The 27,486-nt window shown below is 46.0% G+C and overlaps 1 protein-coding gene across 2 annotated transcripts in view; it reads left to right on the top strand.

Moving 5' to 3' along the window:
- WARS (tryptophanyl-tRNA synthetase) overlaps window positions 1-27,486 on the top strand; it is a 36,337-nt gene that overhangs the window by 1,516 nt on the left and 7,335 nt on the right. Inside the window, exons 2-9 of one of the 2 annotated variants that reach the window (XM_008052066.1) lie at window positions 4,957-5,055; window positions 11,066-11,261; window positions 12,984-13,092; window positions 20,535-20,654; window positions 22,258-22,440; window positions 23,932-24,032; window positions 26,305-26,417; window positions 26,727-26,807. In XM_008052066.1, the coding sequence (XP_008050257.1) occupies window positions 5,014-5,055; window positions 11,066-11,261; window positions 12,984-13,092; window positions 20,535-20,654; window positions 22,258-22,440; window positions 23,932-24,032; window positions 26,305-26,417; window positions 26,727-26,807 (945 nt within the window). In that variant the 5' untranslated portion in view covers window positions 4,957-5,013. Of the gene's footprint in view, window positions 1-4,956; window positions 5,056-11,065; window positions 11,262-12,983; window positions 13,093-20,534; window positions 20,655-22,257; window positions 22,441-23,931; window positions 24,033-26,304; window positions 26,418-26,633; window positions 26,808-27,486 lie in introns of both variants that reach the window. The other variant, XM_008052065.1, reaches the window with a different exon arrangement.

The raw sequence follows: 27,486 nt of genomic DNA, 5'->3' as shown, positions 1-27,486 counted from the left end.
GAGCAGCCACTGCCCTCCAGTCTGGGCGACAGAGTGAGACTCCAACTCAAAAAAAAAAAGCCTTTTCAGTGTTCTCCTTCACTGTCTGCTGGAATCCCTGTGAGTACAGTGTGGCTCTTCACACTCCCAGTGCTTTTGCTTAGAGAGAACTCGGTGGCTATAAATAACTTTACTTCTTTGTTTCAGGTTGTAGTTAAATAGATAAACTGACTTTTCTAAACATGCCCTATTTGCAGCCTGTGTGGTCAACTCTTAAGTTAATAGTCCTTAACCTTTTGGCATCTCAGACTCATTTGGGAAGGTACTGAAGCCCAGATACTCTGCTCAAAACCATACTCATGCCTGTGTGCATGCAAGCATTGATGTAATTTCGGAGGTTCATGAACTCCAGGCTGGAAAACTCTGAAGTTAAACAATTCTAAAAGTTAATGAAGAAGTAAAGGAGGATATTGACTAGGGGTGGGGGAAGAGGACGTTCACACAATAAATGGAGTAAGTGGGTGAACTCATAAAATGAGGAAGGTGATAGTCTCCTCGCCTCTGACTACTCAAGAAGTTGCATCACACACACACACACACACACACACACACACACACACATACACACACACACACACACACTTACATAGTGTGGGTGAGCCCACACAGGATGCCTTGTGATCATGAGAGCAGAGAGACCTCACCTGCTCTTCCTCGGTCGAGTTGAGTTTTGTTCCCATGTGCCTCTTACCTGGGATTCTGAGATTTTTTTGTTTTTGTTCTTTTGAGTTTTTTGTGAGTAGGAGTCTCTGTCTCCCAGGCTGGAGTGCAGTAGCACACTCACGGCCACCACAGCCTTGACCTGCTGAGCTCAGGCAATCCTTCCACCTCTGCCTTCCAAGTAGCAGACTACAGGTACGCACCACCATGCCCAGCTAATTTTTTTTTTTTTTTTTTTTTTTTTTTGTAGAAACGAGGTCTTGCCAAGTTGCCCAGGCTGGTCTCAAATCCCCGGACTCAGGCAATCCTCTCACCTCCATCTCCCAAAATGCTGAGATTACAGATGTGAACCACCACAATCAGCAGATTCTGAGATTTAAAGATACATATGTTTCCCTCCAGCAGGGACCCTAAATGCAAGTCCAGTTCCTCTAGTTGATCCTCTACTAAACAAAACCAAGAGTTGTCTGCTCTATTGCAGTGGGAGGCTGGTTGTCCCAGCTCACCCAGTCATCCTACCTGGTATTTTCCCTAGGAATCTGTAAGGATCATTTTGATCTATACTTGATTTTGGTCCTATTGGATGACTTTGAAAGTTTACTGCTGTCTTTCGTGCAGGGCACCTCATTTTAAAAGGGCAGGGTAAGCCAAAGGGAATTCCAGAAAGAGTGACCAGGGTGGTAGCAATGGGTGAAGAAACCAGACAAGGAGCATGAGACTGGGGGCAGACCCCAGGAGGCCAGCCTGGCTCTCATAGTCTCTAAAGGCTCAGTTCAGTGTCAGGATGTTAAACCAGGGGTCTAAAGTCCAGATGGCGGCCAGGCATGGTGGCACTTACCTGTAATCCCAGCACGTTGGGAAGCGGAGGCAAGAGGATTGCCTGAGTACAGGGGTTCAAGACCAGCCTGGGCAACTTGGCAAGACCTCGTCTCTCCAATAAATCAAAAAATTAGCCAGGTATGGTGGTGCACACTTGTAGTTCCAGCTACTTGGAAGGCTGAGGTGGATGATTGCCTGAGCCTGTCATGTAGAGGCTGTGGTGGCTGTGAGCATGCCACTGCACTCCAGGCTGGGCGACAGAGTGAGACTCCTACTCAGAAAGAAAGAGACCAGCCTGGGCAACTTGGCAAGATCTTGTCTCCACAATAAACCAAAAAATTAACCAGGCATGGTGGCACATGACTGTAGTCCCAGCTACTTGAAAGGCTGAGACATAAGAATCACCTGAGCCCAGCAGTTCAAGGCTGTGGTGACCGTGAGCGTGCCACTGCACTCCAGCCTGGGTGACAAAGTGAGACTCTAACTTAAATAATTAATTAATTAATTAATTAATTAATTAAAATAAAGCCCAGACAGGAGACTCACCCTTCCACCAGAACAGGGACTATAAAGACATTATGAGAACGCACAAATCATAGAAGAGGTTGAACCAGATGGCTTAGAGATTCATGCATTCTGTAAGTGTTTGCTGATGAGCTGACTGTGTGCCGGGCTCTGGAAGCACATGAAAGAATAGCCCGCTGCCCGCTTTCTCGGAGTCCTAGAGGTGAACAGCTAACCAGCAGCGGGAGTGCTCTGATAAAACCACCCACTTGGCCCGGAGGCACAGGGGTCAGGATTGAGGTTCCAGTGAGAACGGTCCTCAGCAGTGTCCAGACCAAGGAGGATGGGATTCGGAGAGAGCACGTGACCAAGAGCACCTGTGGTATCGGATCCGGGCTTCACTGCTCCCCAGTACCCTCAAGGGTGGTTCTAACTCTGAGCCATCCGCCTCTGTCTGGGAATATAGTATATGCAGTGACCCCCAGTGATGAGAATGAGAAGAATGCAGGAGCAAAGTGTGTGGGCATTATGTTTGGTTATGTGTGGCTAGAAGTAATTTTCACTGATTGGATTGTATTTAATAAGAGCAAGGAAATGTCCCCCCCACCCCGCCCCTGAGAAACCAGTGACAGCTCGTTGCTAGGGAACCTGGTTGTGTCTTCTCCCCAGCACTGGGCAGAAGGTGCTTCCGCATTCCTCCCCTGTCAGAGGCCCCCAGCTGGGTGGGTGCCTTATATGAGCTACTTCCCCTTCTGGGAATCAGTGCTTCTCATCAGGGCGGGCGAGAAACTGACTGTGGCCCCATCTTGGTTTCAGAATTACAGTTCTATTTATTTATATACAGGCTGGTTTAGTTAAAATGTACTTACTTTTATTTCATTTTATTTTATTTTATTGAGTTGGAGTCTCACTCTGTTGCCCAGACTGGAGGGCAGTGGCCGCTCCCGGCTACCGCAGCCTCGACCTGCTGGGCTCCAGCGATCCTTTCGCCTCAGCCTTCCGAGTAGCCGGAATTACAGGCGCGCGCTACCATGCCCACCTAATTTTTTTTATTTATTGTAGAGATGAGGTCTCACCAGGTTGCCCAGGCGGGTCTCGAACCCGCAGGCTCAGGCAATCCACTCACCTCAGCCTCCCAAAGACGCAGGATTACAGGCTGAGCCACCAAGCCCAGCTAAAATGTACTTACTTTTAAACAAATATTTAACACATAGATAAATAAAAATAGATTACACTACAAATGTGTATTTGGCTTTTAGAGTCGTTATTTATTTATTTATTTTGGAGTTGGCGTCTCACTCTGTCACCCAGGCTGGAGTGCAGTGGCACACTGCTCACGGCCATCACAGCCCTGTCCTGCTGGTCTCAGGAGATCCTCCTGCCTCACTCAGCCTTTCAAGTAACGAGAATATATAGAGTCATTTATGAGGGGGTGGCTGGAGTGTAGACTCTGGAGGGAAACTGCTTGAGTCTGTAGCCCATCTCTCTTATCTTGGGTGAGATTTTTACCCTATGTGCCTCATCTATGAAGTGGAAACAACAAGATCTGTCTCGGAATTGCAGGGAGGCTTAAGTGAATTGGTGTGTATGAGGACACAATACCAGGGACACAAGTATTCCAAGTTAGCTGCTCTGGCCTTAGCCTCCTCCTCCTCATTGTCATCGTCATCCTCCTGCTCCTCCCAGGTGTTGCAGCTAGGTGAGGTGAAGCTGGAGTTCACCCAGCTCTGGAACCCTAACAAACAAAGCAAGTGTCATAATACTCACCGTGTATTCACATCTTTGGGAGGCCCAGGTGGGAGGATTACAGTCTACAAAGTGCCACCGCGTCAGTTTTTCTCATTTTGTTCTCATAACCGCCCCTGGGGTAGGTGAAGAGTTTCCTGGTGGCACTATTTTATAGATAAGGAAACTGATACTCCAAAAGAGAAGTGGCTGACCAAGAGGGGTAGTAGCCCAGCCTCTGCCTGCCCTGGGCCCTCCCTTTCCCAAGGTTAGCAGTGCATAAGGACTCATAGAAGGTGCAGGCATGCTCACAGCAGAGTTTGCAGTTAAAGAGGCATGTGGCATGTACAGGCTGTAGGCAGAACTTACCCCTTTTGGAACACAGGACAGGTGGGGCCCTGTCCCCCACCCCAGAGCCTGCTTTAGCTGAGAATAGAGCAGCTGGCCAGCTGCAGAAGCCATGGGCTCAGCGACATGTTGGTTATAGCTGCAAAGGCCTGAGAATTCATCCCTGTGGCAGTTAAGATAAAGAGCAGCCAGGTGTGGTGGCTCAGCCTATAATCCTAACACTTTGGGAGGCCCAGGTGGGAGGATTGCTTAAGCCCAATAGTCTGAGACCAGCCTGGGCAACATAGCAAGACCTTACCTCTATAAAAAATTTAAAAATTAGCCTCGTGTGGTGGCATGCACCTGTAGTCACAGCTACTTAGGAGGCTGAGGCAGAAGGATCACCTGAGCACAGACAGTCGAGACTGCTATGAGCTGTGATCATGCCACTGCAACAGAGTGAGACTCCAACTCAAAGAAAAAGAGGAGCAAATAGCAATTTGCCAAAAGGTTGTAGCACTAGTGAATTTAGGTTTACCAAAACACATGGTATTTATTCTCTCAGCTAGCACGCCCTCCTGTGTTCTAGGCACCAGGTAAGGCACAAGGGTGTCACCAGATGCAAACTTGGTCTTGACTCGGAAGGCTCCTCCTCTCAGACCCCAAGGCATGAGTCACAGTGATGCCTTTAGTCTTCACGCTGGCATTTGTTCTCTTTCCCATGGCCCCAGATGACTGCTTCTGTTTGACTAGTGCCCTGTTGTCCATGTCCTCCACTGAAACTCCCTTCCCAACCTTTTCAGAAAGAAGGACTAGATACGGAAGGGACAAGTGGCTGTGATGGTTTGCTCATCTCTCTCTTTCTTTCTTTTCCCCCCACAGTCTTGCCTTGGCCTCTAGCTCTGACCCCTAGCCGGCTGTGAACCGGGGTCACCAGAGATGGCAGATGTGAGTGTCCTCAAGAACAGGAACGTGGCACAGGTGCGTGATCTTGGGTTCTCCGTGCAGGTGCCAGAGTCTGTAGGGTGTGTCTCTCTGGGGCAGACTGTTCCCAGGTTCTTTTCTTATCTTTTGTTTTTGTTTTTTGGGTTTTTTTTTAGTTGGAATCTTACTCTGTTGCCCAGACTGGAGTGCAGTGACACGCTCACAGCCACGGCAGCCTCAACCTACTGGGCTTAGGTGATCCTTCCACCTCAACCTTCCAAGTAGCTGGAACTACAGGCATGTGCTACCATGTCCAGCTAATTTTTTCATTTATTGTAGAGACGAGGTCTCACCAACTTGTCCAGGCTGGTCTCGAATCCCCGGGCTCAGGCAATCCTCTCACCTCAGCCTCCCTAAATGCTGGAATTACAAGCTGAGCCACCATGTCTGGGCCGCTTATCATTTTAAATGATTTTTCCCCTTGATCAACATGTTGATACCTGTGGGCCAAAGAGTCAGTGGTCCTTTTTTTTTTTTTGTGTTGGAGTCTCATTCCGTCACCCAGACTGGAGTGCAGTGGCTGCTCCCGGCCACCGCAGCATCGACCTGCTGGGCTCCGGCGATCCTTCCACCTCAGCCTTCCGAGTAGCTGGAATTACAGGCATGCGCTACCACGCCCGGCTGATTTTTGACTTATTGTAGAGATGAGGTCTCGCCAAGTTGCCCAGGAGGGTCTCGAACCCGCAGGCTCAGGCAGTCCACTCACCTCAGCCTCCCAAGGCGCGGGATGACAGGCTGAGCCACAGAGCCCAGCTGAGTCAGTGGTTCTTAAAGCCTCAGTGAGATGCAGCAGCCCTCCCGCTGCCTTTGCCTCCCCCACTTGCTCCCAGACACAGATACTTTCCATTCTTTTAGCTGATGCTCCTGTTGGGGGCTTTCACATGGAAGAGGAATTTGCACTCTCATAACCACCCCGCCCCTCCAGTCCCCAGGAGTATCGCAGCTATAGTTAGGGCAGGATTTGTATTGGCGTGGTCTTGACTGTGGTCTTGACTGTGTAAACACCATAGACAGCTGAACTACTGAGGGGAAGATGAGTACTTCTCCTTTCCTACCCAGCTTTTGTTTTCTCTGGAGTTAATATTTGTCTTGACTTGTGTTTGCTTGGCTTTCTCGTGTACTAATGATAATGCATCTCCAAGCCGCCTCCCTGCTGGACGGATCGCCTCTCAACACGCACGTTCCGTTAGCGAGTGTGTCAAGTTCGCCTTCTTGCCGTCTCTCCCAGAACCTGCCTGCTTCCCTCAGGACTAGTGACTCTCACCTCCCACATTGCCTATCCTGGGTCTCTTTTCACTCTCAGCCCAGGAGTCCCCTCCACCTTTGTCTGTTGGGTCCCCATTCCCTGACCCTGAGTCTTATTCCTCCTTGCTGTACTATTTGGCAGCGCAAGTCTTTCAGTGATTTCTGGGTGGGGAAATAGTGCAAAGGAAATATTTCATGTTTGAAAGAATATTTATTTTGACTAAAACTTGATTGATAACGAGGCTGGATGTAGGGTTCTAGCATTTTCTCTCGGAATTCTGAAGCCATTGATCACCTGACTTCTGGGGTTGCCACAGAGAAGTCAGATGTCATTCCTTTGTTTTTTTCTCTCTGACATTTGGCAGGATCTTGTCTTTGTTCCATTGTTTTGAAACTTCCTGGAATGGGGGCTCAGTGTTCCGTTTGTTTGTTTTAGAGACAGAGTCTTGCTCTGTCACCCAAGCTGGAGTGCAGTGGTATGATCATCACTCGCTGCAGCCTCAAGCTCCTGGACTCCAGCGATCTTCCCACTTCAGCCTCCCGAGTAGCTAGGACTATAGGCACGTGCTACCACACCCAGCTAATTTTTCTATTTTATTTTTTGTAGAGATGGGGTTTCACTTTGTTGCCCAGGCTGGTCTCAAACTTCTGGGCTCTTGCAATCCTCCCATCTCAGCCTCCCAAGATGCTGGGATTACAAGCATGAGCCACTGCATCCAGCCCAGTGCCTTTTCAAACTAGAAACCCATGACCTTTAATTCTCAGAAATCATATTCTTTTCATATTATTTCTTTGATCTCTTCTATTTTCTCTCTTCTTTGCAGACTCTTTTTCATTCAGAGACTATTCCTTTGGTTTTCTTATGTTTTGACTTCTACTTCCATTTCTTTTTCTTTTTGTTCTTTTAGGGACACTTCCTCGACTTCTAATCCTCCTATTGTTTATCATTTCTCCTATCATTTTTAACTTCCAAGAGCTCATGTGCGCCCTGAAGTTTCCCCTTTCATTTTATTTTTTACTTCTTTAGAGACAACATATGATTCTGTCACCTAGGCTAGAGTGCAGTGGCATAATCAGCCTCAAACTCTTGAACTCAAACTATCCTCCCACCTCACCCTCCTGAGTAACTAGAACTACAGGTGCACACCACCTCACTCAGCTCATTTTTTTTCTTAACACATGTTTTTAGATACACGGTCTCATTATGTTGCCCAGGCTGGTCTCAAACTCCTGACATCAATCCATCCTCCCACTTCAACCTCCCAAGTTGCTGGGATTACAGGAACGAACCATCATGCTCGGGTCATATGTTAAAGAAAATAAATAATACTGAAGGACAGTAATGTCAAAAAAAGAAGTTGGTTGGGAGCTGTGAAGGAGACAGTTTGAAAGAGGCTTACTGACCAAGTAAGACTCAAAAGCTTAGACTAAGTTGTTTTAAAACAAAAATCTGGCCAGGCACAGTGGTTCATATTTGTAATCCCAGTACTTTGGGAGGCGGAGGTGGGGACTGCTGGAGACCAGCCTGGGCAACACAGCAAGACCTCATCTCTACAAAAAATTAGTTGGATATGATGGCACATATCTGTAGTCCCTGCTACTTGGGAGGCTGACACAGGAGGATCACTTGAGTCCCAGAGTTGGAGGCTGCAGTGATCTGTGGCTGTGCCACTGCACTCCAGCTGGGCAACAGAGTGAGACCCTGACTAAACAACAAAATTCTAAAATAGATAAATAAATAAAATAGAGGGTCCTTACCCTCTGTATTTACTATTATAGAGTAAATAAGCCCATTTTGGGAAGTTGACAGTAGTATTTTTGTTTATTTAGCATAAAGTGTGTATAGCACATAGTAAATGTCTTTAGTTAATAATTCTTGCAGTTATGTTCATTATTCTAGCCAATGAGCAATACTTAATACAGTTTAGAGTAACTTTTCCAAGTGTATTCTTTGACAAATGTGGTTGCCTAACACACACTAGAAAGGTCAGAGGTTACATGATGAGACCAGAGTTAAGTGGTGAAGTTCAGAAGTAAATTTGTATCTGACCCTGAAATGTGTAAGTAATAGAAGCACTTAATGTTTCAGAAATTAACCTCTTGCAAAATAGTTGAGCCACACTGGAAATGCCCATGCTCTAAGAGGCCCTGCCCTCTCTTTCTCAGCCTCCCATTTATTCGGGCCATGGGCCTCAAGGTCCTTTTATGCTCCAGTTATCTTTTGTGTGTGTAGTTTTTTTGTTTTATTTTTTGGGGTTTTTTTTAGTTGGAGTCTTACTTTGTCGTCCAGGCTGGGGTGCAGTGGCACATTCACAGCTACTGCAGCCTCGACCTGGTGGGCTCAGGTGATCCTTCCACCTCAGCCTTCCAAGTAGCTGAAACCACAGGCATGCACCACCATGTCCAGCCAACTTTTTTTTGGAGACGAAGTCTCATCATGTTGCCCAGGTTGATCTCAAACCCATGGGCTTGAAAGGCAATCCTCTCCCCTCAGCCTCCCAAAGTGCTGGGATTACAGGTGTGAGCCACTACACCTGGCTTCTGCTCCAGTGTTTAAAGAATAAGATCCCCACATATTTCAGTAACAGCAGCTCACTAAAGTGGGATGTCTCCTGGGGAGACAGGTCAGAATCTGGGGCCTGTGAGTGGAAATAGTTTGAACAGGACTGAAGAAATGACACTGGATCTTAGGTGTTAAGACAGAGGGCAGAGCCTTTTTTTTTTCTTTTAGTTTAAGTAAACTTTTTTAATTGAAATATACTACTCAGAAAAATATACTGATTCTAAGCAGGCAGCTCACTGAATTTTCACAAAACATCGGTTTTTGCCAGGCTCGGTGGCTCAGCCTGTAATCCTACGCTTTTGGAGGCCGGGGTGAGTGAATTGCCTGAACCTGCAGGTTCAAGATCTGCCTGGGCAACTTGGCGAGACCTCATCTCTACAATAAATCAAAAAAATTAGCCGGGCATGGTAGTGCACACCTGTAGTTCCAGCTACTTGGAAGACTGAGGCAGAAGGATCGCTGGAGCCCAGCAGGTCGAGGCTGCGGTGGCCAGGAGCGTGCCACTGCACTCCAGTCTGGGCAACAGAGTGAGACTTCAACTCAAAAAAAAAAAGAAAAGAAAAAAATCGGTTTTCATCCACGGTTCCTGGCTCCTCGCTCCCATAGAGCCACCCTCACAACTTTCAGCCTCTGCCCTGTCTTCTGCCACCTCGGGGAATTCTACCTGTGTTTGAACTTTATATAATCAAGTAGTAGAGAGTCTTTGGTGTCTGGCTTTTTCTGTGTGTCCAACTTTTAAATTCACTTTCAGTGTCCTGTTCCATGTTAGATAGAGAATAAGAAAATAGACAAAGTGAGCCTGCTTGTCTATTTCAGTCCCATTCCAGACTGCAGATGGTCCTTGCACATAGGGACATTGGTTAAATGTTTGGCTTTCAAAGAGCCTCCTAGTTACAAGTAGAATTAGACCAGATAGAGTATGAAATGTCAACACAGCTAGTGATTAAGGGATATTGACTGCAGTGTACTGCTAAGCAAAGCAAGTCCATCTTCCCATAGATGATTCGATAGGTTTTACTTACTAAACATTTATTTTTTGTAAACACTGAACCCAGACACTTCAGAAATGAGATAAGTAAAACATACGTAACCTGAACAAACATCTTGTCTCTTACATGAGTTGTAGCCACTGGGTTATTGATTCCACAAATCTGATGCATTGTAATGATGAATTCCAGATAGCTTGAAACAGGTCACCCTAGCATGACAGTCCTCTGTAGCCCACATGCTGTACCTGATGGCACCATTCTCTTTGAATGAAGGCTGGAGTTTTTGGCAGTTCTTCACTGGAAAGCCCAGTTTATAGAACATTCTGTATAAACTCTAAGTGGAAATGTTTGTATTTCCCTTGGCAAGCAAATTAGACTGTGTATATTCTTTGTTTGTGATCTAATCCAGCAAGGCCAATTACCAGCAGAGCTTTAGGGCATAGCATGACTAATTGGCTTAATTAGGCCTGCTCTTTTAAACACCAGGCTTCCAGCGGTGGCCACTGTGGGCTCCTGGAAGAAAAGGTCTTTAATAGATTTCCAAAGTACCCAAGGATACACTTTTCATTTGTTTTCCTTATGTTTATAAACACTTCAGATAGTATGATAAGACTCCAAGCTGTGGGGGTACAACTCAGTGGATCCCTCCTTGATTTATAACCTGAGAGCCTCCTTTTTATTTCCTTGCTTGTTTTGTGTGAGTTGCTGTTTACTATCCTCGGTGGTATCGCTGGTAAGTTTCCATAAATATTCACCTCAACCTGTGTGGAGTGTGGAAACGAGTTCCAAACAGAACTCGGTGTACTTGATTAAGGGAGCTTGTCACACATGTTCTCTGGCATCAGTGTGTTTGAGAAATCTGAAGCATATTGACTTTGTTATAAATGACAGTGTGTATTGTGTCACTACTATTGTCCCAAAGTGTTTGTGGCAGCAATCCATAGCACTAGAATAACAGACACAAATGAAACACTTTCTAGCCCATGAATTGCTGTGGTTCCGTGGGCAGGCTCCTTCTGTTCTCTGAGTCTCAGATTCTTCGGCGGGAAGGGGACAATGACAGTGCCACCTGCCCCAGAGGGCTATTGTGACACTGAGCGAGGTATTGTGTGTGCGGGTGTTTAGCACAACGCCTGCCGTGTAACAGGCATGCAGCAAGCATTAGCTGTTGTTCCTGTCTTTAGCCTTCCTCTTTCTTTCCTTTCTGCAGGATGGAATTGATCCTGCAGTAAAAATGAGCTGCAGAGCTGCTGTGGGAGAGAACTGCAAGGCTGACTGCCCTCCAGGGAACCCAGCGCCTGGGAGCAATCATGGCCCAGAAGCCACAGAAGCCGAAGAGGATTTTGTGGACCCATGGACAGTACAGACAAGCAATGCGAAGGGCATCGACTACGACAAGCTCATTGGTGCGTCTTCTGCTTCTTACCTTGCAAGAGCCTCAGCTTCTAGAAGTGATTACACTGAGTCAATTCCATGGATGTCTTTAAATTTTGAATCGATCACAAATCCAGTGACACGTCAATGTCAAGAAAAAAACAGATCCTAAAATCTTGTGGTTGTGCATTATAATCCCAAAGGATTATTTTTAAATACAATAACTATAAAACTTATTTTTAAATAATAATTTATAGTAGACAGCTTAGTAAATTTTTTCCCCTTTTTGGAGCAATTTGGAACTTGGGAAAGGTCTATTAAAATGGGCATCTTGGCAGTCATTTAAACCATAGAGCGCTTGCAAGTCAATCATTGATTACTTCAGTTTCACGCCTAATGATACTGATCATGGAGCTAGAAGGGTGGAGGTCAGCTTAAGAAGGGTGGCTCCTCAGAGGAGGAAAGTCCTCCCTGTCAGGCCCTTCCTTGATGCTCCAGTTCAGGAAAGACTGATGCTGTTCACTTGAGAAGTCCGTACTCTGAGGTCATTGCTGATTGTGAAAGAAGAAATGTAACTAAAATGCTTTCATCTAGGTCAAAGCCATTTTCCATGATTTAAGTATAGACTGTCAATGAGGGAAAGTTCACTTGAGGACAGACATTAATCCAGTTCAGCAAATAAAGAATGAGAGATCATGATTGATTGTCAATGAATACAGGTTTTACCTTAACACATTCGCAGTCAGCAAATTTTTCACTTTCCTATTATTGAGAGCAGGTTGCCGCAAACTTCTGTCGTGAAGCACAAGTGAAATGGTCTTTTCTAAATTGTCACCTTTTCACAATACAGCTGAAAGTTGTAGGCACATCCAGTATTTGCCTCAGACATCACTCTGACTAGCATTCCATACTTTGTATTTTTAGTCAGATTATAAACTGAATAATATGTATATATATACATATATATATTTCTTCATTTATATTGCATCATTACATCACTGTCTGTCACTAATAAGTTTGTTGGCTTCACCTTCGACCTCGAAAATCTCATCAGCATTTATTTCTTCATTTTCCATAATAATGGTAAATTATTTTTAGTGTTAAAGTGTGAAAGCTCTGAAGTATCAAAACGCAGTCATACAACACTAATCGCAACAAAATAATGACCGACTTGCAATTTTTACCAACTACATAAGTCAGTAACAACATTGCACAGTCAACATCAGATAATATCAGTTAATGATTTCAATTAACTTTCTCCTTGCCTCACTATTCATGTTCAAGCAAATTATAACACATATATATGACAACATTGCAGTATTCAGAAACAGAATTTACAAAGATGTGAATTCATGTCAGCGGCGACCAGCATCAGAATTTGGAATGACGTGAATTCACATCAGTGATCACAAATGAGTTAATAAACAGCTATATATACATATACATGTATGTATGTATATATGTTTATATTTGATTGTTAAAAGTTACTAGCTAGACTGCATTCTGGATATTTTTCCCATCAGATCCCAATTGTAGGCCAAATTTTTTGTTGTGTAATATATTTCCTGTTTGGCTGGTTGTGTTCTCAGTGGTCATTTTAATATAAGACTTCATGTTGGAAGTAGGGGCCTATAGCAGAAGTCTTCATTATGATTGTGCTGAATCACCAGTTGTTCCCCTTGTTTCAGTAACATCTAATCACAAAGCCTCCTGCCACCTAAATCATCTCTTCTTTTTTTCAATTTTGTTTCCAGTCCGATTCGGAAGCAGTAAAATTGATAAAGAGCTGATCAACCGCATAGAAAGAGCCATCGGCCAGAAACCACACCACTTCCTGCGCAGAGGCATCTTCTTCTCTCACAGGTTGGCCTACTCACCCGTCCTCTTCCTTTAGTTCAGAAAATTACAGGCCAGCTGCCCCTTAAGCAGCCTGGGGCGATATCTGGACTGTCCATACAGCCAGCTGTCAGAGCACTGGGGCCCCTCCTCTGTCCTATTGTAACTCACTGGGGGTCATGCTCATCCATTCACCTTCCTGCCCTTCTTCACTTATAAACTGCCCACCTCCCCAGGTGGGAATCGAGTCTCTAACCGATGAGATCCTTGCCAGATTACCGCTGTATATAAATCATAAATTGTCACTAGAACAAAAGAGATTGGTATGTCCACGTTCAGCATTTCCCACGCGATAAGCTGCAGGCTTCCTGAAATGACGTGCATTGTTCCTCCAATTGTACCGGCCTACTCGTAAGTAAGATCAAAAGAGAAACTAACAGAGGGTGCATAGAACAGAGTATTCCTACCGCAGATCATAAATTCCATGTGGATAACATCAAGAAACAGCAGTTCGCCCGTGGGGTGGGACAGGCCCATTTTTAAAGCCGTGTCCCTGGAATTTATGATCTGAGGTGGGGTTGTTCTGTTCTACTGGCACATCACGGTCACGGTCACGGAAGAGCACCCCCAGGACAGGACTCAGCAGTCTGCCAGAAGCGCTTCAAATTATACCTGCAAAGAACTCCAGGTCCTGCTCAATCCATTTTCTGGGCAGATATAATCAAAATGTTTTCCTTAATTCACACATCATAAAGCTCACTTTTTTATTTGTTTGTTTGTTTTTGAATCAGAGTCTCACTGTCACCCAGGCTGGAGTGCAGTGGCACTCTCACAGCCACCGCAGCCTTGACCTGCTGGGCTCAAATGATCCTTCCGCTTCAGCCTTCCAAGTAGTTGGAACTACGGGCATGTACCACCACGCCTTGCTGATTGTTTTGATTTATTGTACAGATGAGATCTCACCAAGTTGCCCAGGCTGGTCTCGAACCCGTGGGCTCAGGTAGTCCTCTTGCCTCTGCCTCCCAAAGTGCTGGGATTACAGGTGTAAGCCACCATCCCCAGCCCACTTTTTAAAACTATATCATTAGAGGGTTTCAGTATATCCACAAGGTCATGACTAGCTAATTCCAGAACACTTCCATTGCCCTAAAAAGAAATCCAAACCCATGAATAGTTGTTGCCCATTTCTCTCCCCCCCATAACAATCACTAATCTGCCCGTCTCTGTAGATTTGTGCTTTTTTACAAATGGGATCATACAATGTGTGGCCTTTTATGTCTGGCTTCTTTTACTTAGCATAGCGTTTTCAACATTCCTCCATGTTGTGGCATGTATCGTACTTGATTCCTGTTTACTGCCAAATAACATTCCATTGAATGGATATACCCCACATTTTGTTTGTCCATTCCTTAGTTGATGGACATTTGGGTGATTTTTCACTCTTGGGTTCTCAAACAGTGCTAGCCATTTGTGTACAAGTTTTCCGTTCTCTCGGGTATATACCTGGGAGTGGAATAAATGGCTCATATGGTAATTCTGTGTTTAACTTTTTGAGGAACTGACAGACTTGTTCACAGTGACTACCATTTTGCATTCCCACCAGCAATACACGAGGGTTCCAGTGTCTCCCATCCTCACCAACACTTACTATCTTTCCTGTTGCTGCTCCTGCTGTTATACAGCCATCCTAGTGGTTGTGAAGTGCTAGCTCTTGGTGGCTTTGATTTGTGCTTCCCTAACGGCCAGTGTCACTAAGCATCTTCTCATGTGCTTATTGGCCATCTTTGTGTCTTCTTTGGAGAAATGTCTATTCAGATCCTTTGTCTGCTTTTAATTATAGTAGTTCTTTGTATATTCTGGATACCACATCAAATATAAGTGATATCACTTGCAAATATTTGCTCCCATTATATAGGTTGTCTTTTCACTTTACTGATAGCATCCTTTGAAGTACAAAAGTTTTTAATTTTGATAAAGTCCAGTTTACTTCTTCTTTGATTATTTGGGCTTTTGGTGTCATAACTAAAAAACCACTGCCTAATCGAAGGTTGTGAAGATTTACACCTATGGTTTCTTCTAAGTGTTGTGGTTTTAGCTCTTACATTCCAATCTCTGTTCCTTTTTGAGTTCATTTCTACATGTGTGCTAGGTAAGTCTCCAACTCCTTTCTTTTGCACGTGGATGTCCAGTTGTTCCCACACCCTTTTTTGAAAAGACTGTTCTTTCCCTATTGAATTTTTTTGGCATCCTTGTTGAAAAGCAATAGTCCATATATTTAAGGGCTTAATCTTAGACTCTCAGTTCTGTTCCACTGATATCTGTCCTTATGCTGGCACTGCAGTCTTCATTACTATAGCTTTGGAGTAAGTTCTGAAGTTAGAAAATGTGAGTCCTCAAACTTTGTTTTTCTTTTTCAAAATTGTTCAGGTATTTGGGGTCTCTTGCATTTCCCATATGAATTTCCAGATCAACTTTTCTATTTCTGCAAAAAATGACAGCAGAGATTTTGTTAGGGATTACACAGAATCTGTAAATTAGTTTGGAGAATATTGTCATCTTAAAACTGTAAGTCTTCCAGTCCACAAACATGGGATGTCCTTTCACTGTTTAAGTTTCTTTCAGTGATTCAGTGATATTTTATACTTTTCAATGTGTAAATCTTGTACTCCTTCGATTAGATTCGTTCCTAAGAATTTTAGCTTTTTTTTTTTTTTTTTTTTTTTTTTTTTTTTTAGTGGAGATAAAGTCTCACTATGTTACCTAGGCTGGTCCCGAACTCCTGGGCACAAGTGGTTCTCCTATCTCTGCCTCACAGAGTGCTGGGATTACAGGCGTGAGCCACCACACCCAGAGGATTTTATCTTTTTGATGCTGTTGTAAATGGCATTTTCTTAATTTCATTTTCCGACTGTTCATTACTATACAGAAATACAACCGATTTTCGTGTTTCAAGCTTATATCCTAAAGCTTTGCTGAATGCATATGTCATCTCTGTTGGTTTTTTTCTTTTTCTGTGGATTCTATAGTATTTTTTATATGTAGGATTATGTCACCTATAAATGGAGACACTTTTATTTTTTCTTTTCCAGTTTGGCTGTTTTTTCTTTCCTAATTGCTCTGGCTGGAAATTTCAGCACAATATTGAGTAGTAGTGGTGAAAGCAGGCATCTTTGTCTTATTCCTGATCTGAGGGGAAACGCTTTCAGTCTTTCACCATTGAGTATAATATTCGCTGTGGGTTTTCTATAAATACCTTCATCAAGGCAGTTTCCTTCTATTCTTAGTTTGCTGAGTGTTTATATTATGAAAGGATGTTAGATTTTGTCAAATACTTTTCTTGTGTTGCTGAAGTAATCACGTGAATTTTGTCCTACATTCTATTAATATGATATATCACATTGATGGATTTGTTTTTTTTTTGTTTTTTTTTTTTTTGAGTTGGAGTCTCACTCTTGTCACCCATGCTGGAGTGCAGTGGCACACTCACAGCCACCACAGCCTTCACTTTCTGGGTTCAGGCAATCCTTCCACCTCAGCCCTCCAAGTAGCTAGAACTATAAGCGCATGCCACTGCACCTGGCCAGATAGATTTTTGTATATTGAATCAACCTTGCCTTCCTGGGACAAATTCCACTTGATCATGGTGTTGAAAATCTGTTCCTTTTCAATCATGGCATATGGTCCTTTCTACATGATGCTGGATTTGTTGAGGCTTTCCCCTACCCACCCTACCACTGCCCTGAGGATTTTTGCATCTGTATTCATAAGGGCTATTGGTCTGTTGGGTTTTTTTTAATGTCTGTCTGGTTTTGGTATCAGGGTTATAGAGCCTCATAGAATGAGTTGGGAAGTATTTCCTATTCAAATTTTTTGGAAGAACTTGTGAAGGATTGGTGTTAATCCTGTTTTAAACATTGGATAGAATTCACCAGCAAAAACATCTGGTTTGGGGCTTTTCTTTGTGGGAAGTTTTTTGATTACTAATTCAGTCTTTCTGCTTGTTATTGATCTGTCCAGATTTTCTGTTTCCTCTTCAGTAGTTTGTTCAGAATTTCAGTAGTTCGTTCTTCTCTAGGAATTTGTCTATTTCCTCGGTAATCTAATTTGTTGGTGTATAGTTCTTAGTGTTCCCTTATGCAATAATCCCTTTTATTCCTGTAAGGTCAGTAGCAATATTCCTTCTTACATTCCTGATTTGATCATTTGCGTCTTTTTTTTTTTAAGGTTTTTATATATATATATATATACATATTTTTTTTTTTTTTTTTTTTTTTTTTGACTCAAAGTCTCACTCTGCCACCCAGGCTGGAGTACACTGGTATGTTCATAGCCACCGTAGCCTCGACCTGCTGGGCTCAGGTGATCCTTGCGCCTCAGCCTCCCAAGTAACTGGGACAACAGGCACATTCCACCAAGCCCGGCTAATTTTTTTATTTACAACATCTCACCAAGTAGCCCAGACTGGTCTCGAACCCCTGGTCTCAGGCAGTACTCTCACCTCAGCTTCCCAAAGTGCTGGAATTATAGGCTTGAGCCACCGTGCCCAGCTGATCATTTGAATCTTATCTTGTCTCTACCCATCCCCCCCCACCCCGCCTTCATCATTTTAGCTCAAGATTTACCAATTTTGATTTTTAAATCAAATATGTTATCTTAGCATTTTACAGTTCTCGCTGCTCTTGTAATTTATTTATTTACTTTAGTAATCTAGTAGCCTCTTACATAGGGAAGCATAGTACTTGAGGCTTTGCTCATTTTCAAATTTGAGAATGCTTCTCTATCTCATTTTATAATGTGTAAAATTGGGGATTAAATGAAATCTGCCATGCACTGTCAGGCTTCAAATGCTGGACAGGTGACTGGGTTCCCTCACTAGCTGAATGATTCCCTGCTGGAAGCCATTCTTTTTTTTTTGAGTTGGAGTCTCACTCTGTCGCCCAGACTGGAGTGCAGTAGCCACTCCCGTCCACAGCAGCCTCGACCTGCTGGGCTCCGGCGATCCTTCCGCCTCAGCCTTCCAAGTAGCCAGAATTACAGGCATGCACTACCATGCCCGGCTGATTTTTGATTTATTGTAGAGATGAGGTCTCGCTGCCCAGGCGGGTCTCAAACGTGCGGGCTCAGGCAATCCACTCACCTCAGCCTCCCAAAGGTGCGGGATTACAGTCTGAGCCACCGAGCCCAGCTAGGAAGCCATTCTTATCCAGCATGAGCTCAGAATTGCAGCACCTCACCCAGGACAAGTGCACAGTGAGTTCTCAGATTCTATCTATAAATAGATGACAAGTAGTTCATGGGACAGCTGCATTTTTTTCTCTTCCATTAGCCAAAAAAAGTTTAATTTGTTTAGTTGGGAAAACAGAAGGGCTCTTTTCTTCCAAAATTAAGATTTTATTATTTCCTTATTTTTGTTTTATTAATATAATTCAAACCGGGCACAGTGGCTCACACCTGTAATCCCAGCTCTTTGGGAGGCCAAGGCAAAAGGATTGCCTGAGTCCAAAGGTTCGAGACAAGCCTGGGCAACTTGGTGAGACCTCGTCTCTACAATAAATAAAAAAAGTAGGCAGGTGTGGTAGCATGTGCCTGTAGTTCCAGCTACTTGGGAGGCTGAGGCAGAAGAATCACCTGAGCCCAGCAGGTCAAGGCTGTGGTGGCCATGAGCGTGTCGCTGCACTCCAGCCTGGGTGCCAGAGTGAGACCCAGACTCAAAAAAACAAGCAAATTGCTAACAGTTTTTGTGTCTGTGTTAGGGAGAATATTGGCGTGTAATTTTCTTTTCTTGTAATATCTTTATCTGGTTTTCATAAAACTGGGTTAATGATGACCTTATAGCCTGGGCAAGAAAGTGAGACTCCAACTCAAAAAAAAAATTAAAAATTAAAATTAAAAATATCATTCAGTGCCCAGACCATTTCCATTTATTTCAACAGTTTTTTGGTTTGGTTTGGTTTTCTGTCCCCAAGCTGGAATGCAGTGGCACCATCAAGGCTCACCACTGCTTTGACCTCCTTGGCTCAAGCCATCCTCCTGTCTCAGCCTCCTGAATAGCTGATACTACAGCCACACACCACCACGCTCGGCTAATTTTTTTATAGAAACGGGGTCTCAGCCAGGTGCGATGGCTCAAGCCTGTAATCCCAGCACCTTGGGAGGCCGAGGTTTGGGAGGCTGAGCTCAGGGATTCAAGACCAGCCTGGGAACTTGGTGAGACCTTGTCTCTACAATAAATTTTTTAAAAATAGCCGGGCATGGTACCGCGCGCCTGTAGTTCCAGCTACTTGGAAGGCTGAGGCGGAAGAAAGGCTACAGTGGCTGTGAGCATGCCACTCCATTCCAGCCTGGGCGACAGAATGAGACTCCAACTCAAAAAAGAAAGAAAGAAAGAAAAAGAAACGAGGTCTCACTATATTACTCAGGCTGGGCTGAAGCGATCCGCCCACCTCAGCCCCCCAAAGTGCTGGGATTACTGGCATGAGCCACCATGCCTAGCCTCCTTCTTTCCTCATTTCAAAAGCCTTATGTGGTCATTTCATGGGGAAAAAGTCAACACTAGACCCCAAAGCCAGAATGCCCACAATCTTTTTAGCCCGGAGATGAACTATTGACCCTTAGTGTTGGGAGCGTAAGAAGTCACTTGTAGAATACTGTTATCCTGCCCAAACCTCTGGAAAGCATAAGCATTCCTCTTTTATTCTGAGACTCTTTATCCAGAAATAAAGAACAGTCATGTCCTGGAGTATTGGTTTCCCACCCAGCTGAACATTGGAATCTCTCAGAGAGCTTTCTGATTCCCAGCCATCATCTCAGATGCACTAATTAACCTCTGGAGGTCCGGCACAGGCAGCTAAGACTGGAACCGGTGCCAAATGATGTATGCACAGCCAACAAGGAGGACCCTCATGTGTAACCTGAACATCCCAGTCTGATGGGGAGGAGGACGACTAGGATTGCTCAAAGATGAAAATACCTGGTCCCAGCCTGGCTGAGGGGGCCCAAACCAGACCTCCAGCTGGAGACTTCACCTCTGAATCCCAGAGGACGTTCCTTACTTTCTTCCCTGAGCCAAGGCAGATGGAACTCTGCAGTATTCCTGCTCTGGGTCCCCAGAGTCTCAGGGTTGGGCAGTTCTAAGTAAGAGTTGTGTGGTGTTGGCCTGGTGCCCCCCAGGGACGTGCATAAGCACATGGTCGCCAGCACTGAGATGTGAATTCCAAAAGCGTCCCAGTGATTGAACAGCCGTAGCTGTCTTTTAAACACGGTCTTGCGTGGCTAATCCTTTTAGAACAGTGGCTCACAGGGAAGACCATCTCAGGAGAAGTTTCCTGTGATTTTCATATCATAAGCACAAAGACAACAAACTCTGGTTGTGATCCATGTTGTCTTTATTTTTCATTTCCAAGTGAGCATTAGTACCTTGAAGTTTTTCTCATAAAATCCCACAATTTCCTTTTCTCCTTTTCCTTTAGAGACATGACTCAAGTTCTCGATGCCTATGAAAATAAGAAGCCATTCTACCTGTACACGGGCAGGGGCCCCTCTTCGGAAGCCATGCACTTGGGCCACCTCATCCCGTTCATTTTCACCAAGTAAGCATCACGGCAAATGGCTCGTCTCCCTCTCCTGGAGAGTCAAGGCTCTCGCTCAGAAACCATGTCCAGCAGCGACAAGACAGTGCTGGTTCATGTTTGCTGAGCAGCTGAGGTGTCAAGAATCGGCCCCTCTGGGCTTCTGTTCACTTTGAAGGAGCAGGGAGTGACGGGAAGAGCATGCTTTGGAGGCAGCCACGCCTGTTTCTTCCCTCATCCCACTTCCTGTCCGTGCAACCACCGGCCAGCTACTGAGCCTGGCTTTCACATTGCGAGATGAGAGCAGTGATACACCTACCTCGTGGAATTATCATAAGGCTTCACAATAAAACAGTGGTCGAGCACGGTGGCTCACGCCTGTAATTCTAGCACCTTGGGAGGTAGAGGTGAGAGTTTTGCCTAAGCCTAGGGGCTTAAAACCAGCCTGGGCAACTTGGCAAGACCTGGTCTCCACAATAAATCAAAAAATTGGCTGGACTTGGCCTTCCAAGTACCTGTGGAAGGATCCCGGCACTTAGGGAGGCCAAGGCGAGTGGTTTGCCTGAGCCCGCGGGTTCAAGACCCACCTGGGCAACTTGGTTAGACTTGTCTCTACAATAAATCAAAAAAAATTAGCCAGGCGTGGTAGCACACGCCTGTAGTTCCAGCTACTTGGAAGGCTGAGGCGGAAGGATCGCCGGAGCCCCACAGGTCGAGGCTGTGGTGACTGGGAGCATGCCACTGCACTCCAGTCTAGGCGACACAGTGAGACACAAACTCAAAAAAAAAAAAAAAAAAAAAAAAATCAAAAAATTAGCCGGGCATGGTGGCATGCACCTGTAGTCCCAGCTACTCGGGACACTGAGGCAGAAGGATTGTCAGAGCCTAGCAGGTCGAGGCTGCAGTAACTGGGAGCATGCCACTATACTCCAATCTGGGTGACAGAGTGAGACGCCAACTCAAAAATAAAAATAAGCCGGGCTCGGTGGCTCAGCCTGTAATCCCAGCACTTTAGGAGGCTGAGATGAGTGGATTGCCTGAGCCCGCGGGTTCGAGACCCACCTGGGCAACTTGGCAAGACCTCATCTCTACAATAAAAAAAAATTAGCCGGGCATGGTAGTGCGCGCCTGTAGTTCCAGCTACTTGGATGGCTGAGGCGGAAGGATCGCTGGAGCCCAGCAGGTCGAGGCTGCGGTGGCCGGGAGCGGCCACTGCACTCCAGTCTGGGCGACAGTGAGACTCCAACTCAAAAAAAAATAAAAAAATTAAAATAAAAATATTAGCCGGGCATGGTGGCATGCACCTGTAGTCCCAGCTACTTGGGAGGCCGAGGTGGAAAGATCACCTGAGCCCAACAGGTCAAGGTTGCAGTGTCTGTGAGCAAGACTCCAACTCAAAAAAATAAAAAATTTAAAAATAGCTAGCCTGGCAGACAGGGCTCTCATGGGCAATCAATGGCCCTTATCATCATCAACAGGCAAATTTATGTCATGATAGGATCATGTGGTTTTGTACGCAAAGAAGTTGTGACACACACTGTAAGTGGGAACTGTTTTCAGGTGCATGATGGCATGCTTCTGCAGGGGAAGCAAGATGTCAGCTCTCCTCCCTGTGCTTCTCTAGATGGCTGCAGGATGTGTTCAACGTGCCCTTGGTCATCCAGATGACAGATGACGAGAAGTACCTGTGGAAGGATCTGACCCTGGACCAGGCCTACGGCTATGCCGTGGAGAATGCCAAGGACATCATCGCCTGTGGCTTTGACATCAATAAGACTTTCATATTCTCTGACCTTGACTACATGGGGTAAGGAGAAAACACCTGGCTGCTTTTCATTAAATAAATAGTGGCACACATCGAGTCACCATGACCACAGCTAAGTCTGAAACAGCCGACGTGGTCTGAAGGCCTGGTCAGTGTTTTTCTTCTTTTGTTAAATGTTATGATCTGGTTCATCGGTTTTATTCACCAGTAATTTTGAAGGCAAAAAGCTGTGTATATAAATAGAAAGGATTAAATGATGGCAGTATCTTAAACACTCAATCACTGCCTTCATAATTACATTTTCGGAAATTCAAATGCAGGATCAGCCATGGCATGGTGGCATCTCAGGTTTTCGTTCTCAGCTGTGACAGAGAAGTACTTGTATACCCTGGCTGCTCTCTGAGATGGTCAGTCTTGCAGAGTTACAGTATCTTTCTCCTTTTCAGTGTAACTTTCTCATAGAGAAAACACTCACTGGTTATACAGTTCCCACAGTCTAGTTTTTTAAGTCAGCCATTTCATAGGCCACAATATTTCATTCTGAAAATCCTTCACATTTCACATACCAAGACATGTGTTACAAAAGTAGGACTTCAGAAGACTGAAGCAGAAGGTTCAAGTCCAGCAAGTGAAGGCTGCGGTGGCCATGAGCGTGTCACCACACTCTAGCCTGGGCAACGGAGTGAGACACCTACTCAAAAAGAAAAAAAGAAAGAAAGAAAAGAAAAATAGAACTTTGGTCAGCCATCAGAAAAAGAATGCTATCTAGGTCAACAAGTATTTCTCGAGCACCTAAGTCATGGTATTGCCCCAAGGCGATTCCTCAGGGAGAGGGAGACTCCATCTCGCTGCACTCTGTGTGGCCAGGCTCTGAGCAGGCCTTCTTGGGTATCTCGTACTCAGGTACCCGGCCAAGGCGGTGAGGGGCACCAGAGGGGCGGGTCTGCAGGAAGTGCAAAGGACTTGCTCATCCCGTCACCCAGAATGTTCCCTTTTACAGATACTTGAAGCTGAAAAGTAGTTTTAGAAACACTGAAAGCAACAGATGCCCTCTGTTGAAGTCTAGCCTCTCTACCAGCTAGTAAAACAATGTTCTAGTTTCACATATTAGATTTTTTAAATCACTTCTCTTGTTTCTGCCACGTGGACACAGGGACATCGTGGCATCCTTGAAGGAAGGGAAAGAGATGTGGGTTTAGGTCTTGGCCCCAGGTTTAGTGGCTGTGTGTCACAGCAGTTCACATCTGTGAAGTGCGCTCTGATGAGAACATAGTGTCATCACTGTTACCATTTCATGGCACTTTGTTTCCTGCTCTTATCGCATTCCACAGAGGAACCCGATTAAGCTGCTTGCACCGCGGCACAGACGTGCCTGGGCTCTGCTCCTCCCCCCAGCCGGCAGCACTGCTGGTGGGCACAGCACCCACTGTCCTTTTGTGCAGCCGCTGCTCGCCACGTCCCCACCAGCTGTGACTTTGCCCACAGGAGAAGGCCAGCCTGAAGCTTGGAGTTTGATTGCCATTGTCTTTGCAGGGCGAGCCCAGGCTTCTACAAGAATGTGGTGAAGATTCAGAAGCATGTGACCTTCAACCAAGTGAAGGGCATTTTTGGCTTCACCGACAGCGACAGCATTGGTAAGGGCCCATGGCTGTCTCGGGCTTCTCCCCGCAGCCGTCAGAAAGAAGTAGAGCTCAGGAGGAGACAAGCGCCGGGGCTGAAATGTCTCCAAAATGTCAGCATTTACAATTTTCTCTTGAAATAGGCCACCCTGGCTGGGCATGGTGGCTCACACCTATAATCCCAGCTTTAGGAGGCCAAGGTGAAAGGATTGCCTGAGCCTACGGGTTCGAGACCAACCTCGGCAACTTGGCGAGGCCTCATCTCTACAATAAATTTTTTAAAAAATCAGCTGGGCATGGTGGCACATGCCTATAGTTCCAGCTACTTGGAAGGCTGAGGCAAAAGGATTGTCTGAGCCCAGCAGGTCAAGGCTTCGGTGGCCAGGAGCATGCCACTGTCCTACAGCCTGGGTGACAGAGTGAGACACCAACTCAAAAAAAAAAAGAAAGAAAGAAATAGGCTGTTCAGACGTGGTCTTTCTCTGGAATACAAAGAGTTTGTGTCATGCACTGAGCCCTTCTCTGGGCTGAGTGAGGCTTTGCTTCAGGATACAAGCCAGTCCCCTCTGTCACTCATTTTAGAATTTAGAAGAAAGAATGGAGGCCGGGCTCAGTGGCTCAGCCTGTCATCCCAGCACTCTGGGAGGCCGAGGTGAGTGGATTGCCTGAGCCCGCAGGATCAAGACCCACCCAGGCAACTTGGCAAGACCTCATCTCTACAATAATTCAAAAATTAGGCAGGCATGGTAGCACCTGCCTGTAGTTCCAGCTACTTGGAAGGCTAAGGTGAAAGGATCGCCTGAACCCAGGAGCTGGAGGCTGCAGTGGCCGAGTGTGTCACTGCACTCCAGCCTGGGCAACAGAGTAAGACTCCAACTCAAAAAGAAAAAAAAAGAAAGAAGAAAGAAAGAAAGGAAAACACAAAGATGACTGTGGCATGCCTACATTTCTGGGGGCCCCAGTCGATGTCGGGAGTTTGAGGGAGCCTGGGCTGGCACAGGAGGACAGCTGGGTCCCTGCTCTCTCACGCAGGAGCCTACACATCTTTGTCTCCCAGGTTTCAGTTCTCACCTGTAGACGAGGGGCTTGACTGGAGGTCCTCAAGCTGCCCTCTCCCCCAAGGCTCAGACCCCAGCTGAAAAGCACAGGTGTGCCTCCTCTGTGCACACGTGCATGCTCCATAAATGTCCATGTGTCTTTCAGCTGCATTGGCCTTGTAGGCTTTTAGCTTCCTGGGACTCGAGGCTAGGCCTCCTGATCCCTCCTCCACTTCACTTGGGGCAGCCGGGCCTACGGACCTTTAGGGCCTTGGCTGTAACTGCCCCCCAAGACAGCTTCTCAGGGGTGCCTCCAGGGCGCTCTGTGGGGAGAGTTTACCCTGCGGGGAGCCAGAGCCACAGTGGCATATCCTCCAAGCGGCATGTCCTCCATAGCTGTTTGTCCTCCACAGCAGCAGAGCACGTGGGGCCAGCTGTGTGCCCGGGGCCTGGGACACCTATGAGGACCTGGTGTGGTACCTCCGGTCACTGGTCTAAGCAAATGCTAATGACCATGTAACAGCAACGGCATCCAAAATACTGAAACCTGATTGGTATATCAAAGTATTCATCCTGGCAGGCTCAGTGGCTCAGCCTGTAATCCCGCGCCTTGGGAGGCTGAGGTGAGTGGATTGCCTGAGCCCGCGGGTTCGAGACCCACCTGGGCAACTTGGCAAGACCTCATCTCTACAATAAGTCAAAAACTAGCCGGGCGTGGTAGCATGCGCCTGTAGTTCCAGCTACTTGAAAGGCTGAGGCGGAAGGATCCCTGGAGTCCGGCAGGTCGAGGCTGCAGTGGCCGGAAGCGGCCACTACGCTCCGGTCTGGGCAACAGAGTAAGACTCTGACTCAAAAAAAAAAAAGTATTCATCCTAACTTACGGTGATTAAAGATGGGAATAGCCTAAGTGCCCAATGGTTAGAAAGTGATTAGGGAACATGTGACCCACTGGCGGGATAGAATATATTTAATAACAACGTGGGGAAATCTTACAAAGTGAAAAAGACAGGGAAAACCAAATATAGTATAATCACAACTAAAATGCACAAAGCAAAATGTATAAAGAAAACAGATGACATGAGACATGTTGGAGCTATAGATTTTTTTCTTTCTGCTTTTCTGTATTTTTCAGATTTTCTTGAGTGATTGTTACTTCTACAATAGGGAAAAACCTACTTTTATCCATTCCTTTATTAGTTGCCCAGAGCAGGGATTGGTCTCATGGGTAATAATGCTTTCCTCGCTTTCAGGGAAGATCAGTTTTCCTGCCATCCAGGCCGCTCCCTCCTTCAGCAACTCCTTCCCACAGATCTTCCAGGACAGGACAGATGTCCAGTGCCTTATTCCGTGTGCCATCGACCAGGTCAGAGGCAGGACAAGGGCTCTCAGAGTCTGGAGTGTTGGCAGCCGGGTCCGCATCCTCATCCATGGGGGAAGGGGCGTTGGAAGGTGTGAGGAGGAGGCAGCTGGTTTCTTCAAACTGGTTGGAGCTCAGTCTTCTGTGAAGACGCTCTTGGGGGCTGCCCCTGGTCAGAAGCTGGCCTATGTCCAGCCACCCTCACAGCCCATCTCCCCACAGGACCCCTACTTCAGAATGACGAGGGACGTCGCCCCCAGGATTGGTTATCCAAAGCCAGCCCTGCTGCACTCCACCTTCTTCCCCGCCCTGCAGGGCGCCCAGACCAAGATGAGCGCCAGTGACCCCAACTCCTCCATCTTCCTCACCGACACGGCCAAGCAGATCAAGACCAAGGTGAGCAGTGCCTGGGCGGCAGGCAGCCAAGGGCAGCAGAAGCATATCCGGAGGGGACACCTCGCACACACAAGCACATGCCACAGCCAGGTCCTTGGACACTGGCCACCATGACAATGCTGAATTCCGGGGCTGCCACCAGAGCTCCCTGTGTACCCAAGAGCAGCCAGTGCCCGGCCCAGGTATCAGGTGAATTCGGCTTGCTTATGTCTTTTAATTCAGTTAAGATCTTAAAAGTTTTTTTTCTTTTCTGCTTTTCTTACCAACACTTTTCTGAAAGCAAAGTCATGGCAGTTTTCTTAAAGTTATGATTTATATGAATGTTATTAAACATGAGAGGCCGAGTATGGTGGCTCATGCCTGTAATCCCAACACTTTGGAAGGCTGAGGCAGGAGGATTACTTGGGCCTAGGAATTTGAGACCAGCCTGGAACATAGACCTCATCTCTACAAAAAAAATCAAAAAAATAGGCCGGGCACAGTGGCTCAAGCCTGTAATTCCAGCACTTTGGGAGGCCGAGGTGAGGGGATCGTCTGAGCCCATGGGTTTGAGAACAGCCTGCACAACTTGGCAAGACCTCATCTCTACAATAAATCAAAAAATCAGCCGGGCGTGGTTGCGCGCGCCTGTAGTTCCAGCCACTTGGAAGGCTGAGGCGGAAGGATCGCCGGAGCCCAG

The sequence above is a fragment of the Carlito syrichta genome, unplaced genomic scaffold (genome assembly GCF_000164805.1).
Source record: "Carlito syrichta isolate Samal-C Ts95f unplaced genomic scaffold, Tarsius_syrichta-2.0.1 Scaffold255087, whole genome shotgun sequence".
In the NCBI taxonomy this organism is placed as follows: Eukaryota; Metazoa; Chordata; class Mammalia; order Primates; family Tarsiidae; genus Carlito; species Carlito syrichta.
This window is presented reverse-complemented; position numbering and strand designations above follow the sequence as displayed.